Source organism: Verticillium alfalfae, genomic scaffold, assembly GCF_000150825.1.
Source record: "Verticillium alfalfae VaMs.102 supercont1.9 genomic scaffold, whole genome shotgun sequence".
Lineage (NCBI taxonomy): Eukaryota > Fungi > Ascomycota > Sordariomycetes > Glomerellales > Plectosphaerellaceae > Verticillium > Verticillium alfalfae.
Genome location: NW_003315030.1, coordinates 412,185 through 417,739, shown reverse-complemented (window position 1 = coordinate 417,739; position 5,555 = coordinate 412,185). Strand labels below are relative to the sequence as shown.

Sequence of the window (5,555 nt, the reverse complement as noted above, 5' to 3'; positions counted from 1 at the left end):
GCCTCGTCTGTTGTTGCCAATGAGGTGCCGCATCATGGCATTGGTGCCGCATCGGTGACACTGTGGGCTCGTATCACCCTCACGGGACGCTGCTGCCTCGGGGGGGCAAAGGCGATCGAGAGAGAAGAAGGAAGGGAGAGGTTAGCCGGTGGTACGGGGTGCTCGATCGCCGTCGTGGGAAGATCTGCTGGGCCCGTCTTGTGGTTGTACGGGGTGAATGTGTCTGCCTTATTGAGGGTACCGGGCCACCCTATACGTGTGACGTTTGGAGGTGCTGTAAAGGAATATGGGGGCAGACGTGCAGTTCGGCGACGATGGGGCGTCGTTCGGCGATCAGGAGGGAGAGAGAGGGGTGCGGTTTGGGGCAGAGTCAGATGGTGTGGATTGTCGGCTGTCGGGGGTGTGAGCAAACGGCCAGCCGATTTGTCTTTCATAAATTGATGTGTTGGCCTCTCTGTCATGGATATGCTGCAGCGGGGAGATGGCCAAGTCCACGACGACAACATGACGCAGATCTGGTATAACTCGGTGAGGCACCGGTGAAGGGACGTCGTCAGGGGGCTGAGTTTCAAGGCGCCAAGGAGCACGAGGAGCAAAGCAGCATGAGAAGGCATCATCACGTGCTTCTTACCTAAGCAAGAGGTGACAGATGAAGCCGCACTCCGAATTCGCCAAACACAGGCATCATCCAGACAGATCCCTAGCTTCAGAACCCTCTCAACACCTCTCATCTCGGTCAAATGCTCTGAAATTCTACCCACTGAACAATTGGCGATGTATTCAGAGACAAAAATATTATTTTTGATAATTTTGTGCCGATGTAAAATGGTTCAATGTGAGCTCACCTTTGATGAGTGTGACCTTGTTTGTCACCCTCTTGCTACGGCCGACGCTGCCGGGATTCCCCACTTCACCTGCGTTTTGCTCGAACAAACCAGACGAAGGCGCCAAGAGGACCGTTATCGCCGTTGGACACGGTTGACACCATTTCAGCCACGCGCCTCCAACTCGACAGCCACCCTTCATCGGCCGCTCCGACTTAGCTTTCGGCCCCATGAATCGCTCCCGTGCGGATCACCCACGTCAATGTTGATGTAGATATCCCTCAGCATTCGCAAGCCACATACGTGCCTTCTGTGTATCCGACTTTGGAAGCTTCGGCGACGTCTCTTTCTGGGAAGAAACTTCTTTCTGGAAAGACAGGAAACTGCACACGCGCTGGTTGAGCCTCACATCTGCTGGAGACGGAAAAGAAGAATGCAAGCCTTTGATCAGCCACCACTCCGAAGAACCCATCGCCCGTGGCGACCCCCGGCCATGCGTGTCTTTCAGGATGCCTGAGTTCAGATTCATCGCCTCGGACACGTCGGGCGGGAAGCTCCAACCCGCCGACAAGGAAGCGCGAAGCCATGCCATCAAGCAGGGCCTGCAGCGAGGCGCCCAGGCCCGCTCGGAAACCGACAAGACAAACCGTCAAGCCCAGGACGCCACGAGCCGCAGGGCCGACCTCAGGGGACGCTTTCGACTCGCGGGCGCGCAGTCTGGGGCCGAGGCTCTGCGGAAAGCGGGCACGCGGGCTTACCAGCAGCCAGACTGGACTGCCTGGTTCAAGGTATGAGCGCTTGCACCTACGTTCCGAAAATGGAGCGGGCGTGTTCACAGCGACCTCCCAAAAAAACCAAAAAAACCAAAAAAAAAAAAAAAAAAACTGACGGAAACGCTCTAGAATGACCGCGCCAAGAGCAGCAACGCATCAAGGGGTCAGATGACTCCCTTCAAGTCGGTCCCGCGGCTAAAGGCCCACGTCATGGATCCCTTCAACAGCCTGCCGATTCCGAGCAGTCCGACGATTGACTCTCTTGCAAAGTATTGTACGTTGGAGCCCGAATGTCTGTCTTGGTGTCCTCGATGTGTGAGGCTGATGGTGTATCTTCCGGGCCCCTCAGTCGTCAACGGCTTCAGTCTGAACCTGACGACGGTGGACAAGCAGCGGCCATGGTTCCCCTACGCCATGCAGAGCGAGCTCGTCATGCGTGCAACGCTCGCCTTGGCCGCGGGTTTCTGGACCGCCAGTCTCCCCTCCCTCGACGCCAGGCTCCAGATTGAGGGCTACCGCCAAAAGGGAGAGGCCATGCGAGCCATCAGCAGTCGCCTCCAGACCACGGCGTCTTCGAGAGTGGCAAGCCGAGACACGTTGGTCCTGGCCGCCGTCGCTACTCTCGCCAACGTCGAGGTACGTCTTCCTGATCCCAAGCCCTTCTTCGGCCTCTACTCATCACCTGCCCCAGGCGTTCCAAGGCGAATTTGAAGCAGCAGACATTCATCTAAGAGGCCTGTACGACATGGTCCAGGAAAGCGGCGGCCCAGACACCATTCGGCACGACTACATCCTCTGTCGTTGCATCAACTGGTGAGCAAGAAGAAAAAGGAGGCGCCCTCGTCACATCCTGAACCCCACTGACCACTCCCAGGGTCGACGTCCAAGTAGCCTCCGGCCTCGGACGCATCCCCTTCTTCCCGACCTTCCACACCCTCGACCAGGTCGTCCTCCCGGCGCACATTCTCCACCAAGCCGTCGTCCCGCCCCTGTCCGACCTCGGCATCGAGGAGGCCAACGGCTCGGCAACAGCCGCGTGCGTCCACACAATCCTCACGCTGCTCCGGCAGGCCATCTGCGCGCAGACAAGCGACAGCGTCGGCGCCGACGGCATCCGCATCCTCATGGGCACGGCGGACAGCTGCATCCTCAACTTTCTCTACGGCGGTGCCGCCGGGGCCGCCGACTATCGTTTGTCCTCGTCGTCCGCGGCCTCATACGCAGCCTCGTCGTCGCCGGCCTCGCACGCCGCCGACAAGAGGGTCCGCGCCCTCGTCCTGGGCGCCCACATCTTCCTCTACGTCGCCCTGCCGCGACGTCCCGCCGACGAGCCAGCTCCTCACCATCCTCTGCTGCCGGCTGCGCGCGCTGCTGACGGAGCTCGACGAGCCGCCAGCCGCCGGCGTCGGCCGCGGCGCCCTCTCGCTGTGGCTGGCCTTTGTGGGCCTCGTCGGGTCGGGCGGCGGTCACGGCGCCGCCGCCGGGAGCGAGAACGCGCAGTGGTTCGCAGCCATGTTCCAGACGGCGCTGCGGGACACGACGCCTGGGGGCACGCTGACCGAGGCTGGTCGGCGGGACCTGCGGACTACGCTGCGGTCGTTCCTGTGGGAGGAGCGGCACTGCCGGGCGGTTCTCGACACACTCGAGCGCCGGCACAGCGTGTCTCCGCCGCCGGATGCCGAGGACGTTGGCGTGGAAGTAGTGGGTGGCGGGGATGAGTAAGGGGGGCAAAGCATCACAAACAAAGCACAATGCACCAAGGGCTGCAGCAAGTGTTGCTTCTGGGTTTTATTTCAAACGCACTGGCGAATACATTGCGAATATTATGATTATACCAAAACTACACAATGGAGCGCGCCGCTTTATGCCTCCAGCGGCCCGACGGTGCGCACATCTAGACCCTTCTCAAACTCGGCCTTGCTGGGCATCTTGCCGAGGCGCATCAGCTCAGCAGACTGTACCATGGCTGGGTCCTGGCCATGGAAGCCATGGCGACGACCGTGTCACCCTTGCAGTAGTAGGCGGCAAACGAGTTCTCCTCGACGTTGCCCTGGATGACCACGTCGTCCCAACCGCCGGCCGTGTTGCCGCAGTATCGCAGCTGCGCTGTCAGGGCCGACCAGAAGATGGGGATCGAGACCTCCTGCTTGACCGAGGCGCTGATGATGTGGCTGGCGACTGTGCGACCGGCGTTCTGAGCGACATCCCAATGCTCGATGCGTGTGTACTTGCCGTCTCCGCCCGGGCCGTGGTAGGGGAAGGTCGCAATATCGCCGACGGCGTAGACATCCTTGAGGCCCGTGACAGAGTAGTGCTCGTCCGTCTGGATGGAACCGTCCTTCTCGAGGCGGAGGACCTTGTTGTCTTGCAGGAATTCCGTGGCGGGCGCGACGCCGACGCCAAGAATGACGAGGTCTGCCTCGAGCTTCGTGCCGTCCTTGAGGTGTACAGAACCGACCTTGGAAGGGTCGGATGCCGAGGGCTCGGCCTTGTCGACACCGGCCGACATGTAGAACTTGACGCCGTTGCCCTCGAGACCCTTTTGCAGGCCAGCGCCAACCTTCTCGCCGAAAACCCTCTCAAGAGGCACCTTCTCCATGCCGATGACGGTGACATTGTTGTCCTTGGCTGTGGCGTTGGCGACTTCCATGCCGATGAACGACGAGCCGACAATGACAATCTTCTTGCCCTTGTCGCCAATGGCCGCCGTGATCTTTTTCGTGTCGTGGATGGTGCGCAGCGTGAAGATGTTCTCTAGGACCTTGAAGCCCTGCAGCGGCAGGTTCCTCGGCGTGCCACCCGTGGCGAGTACAAGCTTTCCGTAGGCGTGCTTTCCTCCGTTCTTGGTGGTGACAGTGCGCCCGGAAAAGTCCACGTCGGTCACCTCGTCGTTGACAATCTCGACGGAACCGCTCTCATACCAAGCGGCGTCGCGCCACTGCAGCTTCTCGGGATCGGTCAGCAGGGCCTTGGACAGCTTGGGCCGGTCGATAGGCAGGTAGCCCTCCTTGGAGATGATGGTGATGGGACCGTCGAAGCCGCCGTTGCGCAGGCCCTCGACGGCACCGAGCGCACCAGAGCCACCGCCGACAATGACAACCTTGTTGTCGGTGCCAGCCCCGGCGGCAGAACGGCACTTAAAGTTCGGCTTGCGACGGCTGCCTTTGATGGCAGCCTCCTCGCCGGTCAGGTAGACGGCGCCGTCACGCTCGGTGACGTTGAAGACGGGCAGCGCGTCGAGGGCCGGGGCGTCCTCGACATCGCCTGTTTTCGCGTTGAAGCAGGCTAGAGGTCACACGGTAAGCCACTGCGGGTTGTGTCTGTTCCGAAGGGCGGCAGAAGACGCCGAGGGAGGAAGGCTGCTCACCACCGTGCCACGGGCAGGTCAGGCGTCCGTTGGTGGTCAGGACGCCCTTAACGAGGGGCGCGCCGTAATGGGTGCACTTTGAGCCGACTGCCTGGATCTTGCCGCCGGCGTTGACGAGCAGGACCTTGCCGCCCTCGATGCCCTCGACCTCGACCTCATGCTTCTCGCCAGGGCGAAGGTCGAGGGAGGAGACGGACTTGAGCTTGTACTCGGTGGCCGCCATGGTGCGCAGGGCGGTTGAAAATGTGCGATGTTGTAGCTGCTGCTGGCGTGGGACGAAGTGGTGAAAGGTGTTGGGACGAAGGAAGAGTCGGAGTCTGGATGATTGCATGAAGGAAAGCTTTTCTTTGGGGGGGGTGGCGAGGGGGCAGAGGATGGAGAGGGGGAGAAGAGGGAGGGGGGTTTATGGGATGATGGGGAAAGCTTCGAAGCTTAGCAGCAGCAGGCCAGGGTCGACTGGATCGCAGGGGACGAAACAGCAGAGTTGCATAATTTGCAGAGGGAACGAGTCTGATGGGGGTCTTGGGGCTACCCCCTTAAGTACCAAGAGAAAGGCTGCACCAAACGGCATGGCGGTTTACGGTTGCGGGT

The 5,555-nt window shown here is 60.7% G+C and overlaps 2 protein-coding genes across 2 annotated transcripts; one reads left to right on the top strand and one right to left on the bottom strand.

The window, feature by feature from the left end:
- Positions 1-1,333: 1,333 nt before the first annotated feature.
- On the top strand, positions 1,334-3,319 carry VDBG_07084 (predicted protein; the record flags this gene model as incomplete). The annotated part of the gene is made up of 5 exons (XM_003002467.1): positions 1,334-1,612; positions 1,727-2,233; positions 2,352-2,410; positions 2,472-2,788; positions 2,859-3,319. 5 exons carry the CDS (start codon positions 1,334-1,336, stop codon positions 3,317-3,319), a joined length of 1,623 nt encoding a protein of 540 aa, XP_003002513.1.
- A 220-nt stretch (positions 3,320-3,539) lies between these two features.
- On the bottom strand, positions 3,540-5,187 carry VDBG_07083 (monodehydroascorbate reductase; the record flags this gene model as incomplete). Its single annotated transcript, XM_003002466.1, has 2 exons — positions 3,540-4,882; positions 4,965-5,187. 2 exons carry the CDS (start codon positions 5,185-5,187, stop codon positions 3,540-3,542), a joined length of 1,566 nt encoding a protein of 521 aa, XP_003002512.1.
- Positions 5,188-5,555: the final 368 nt, after the last annotated feature.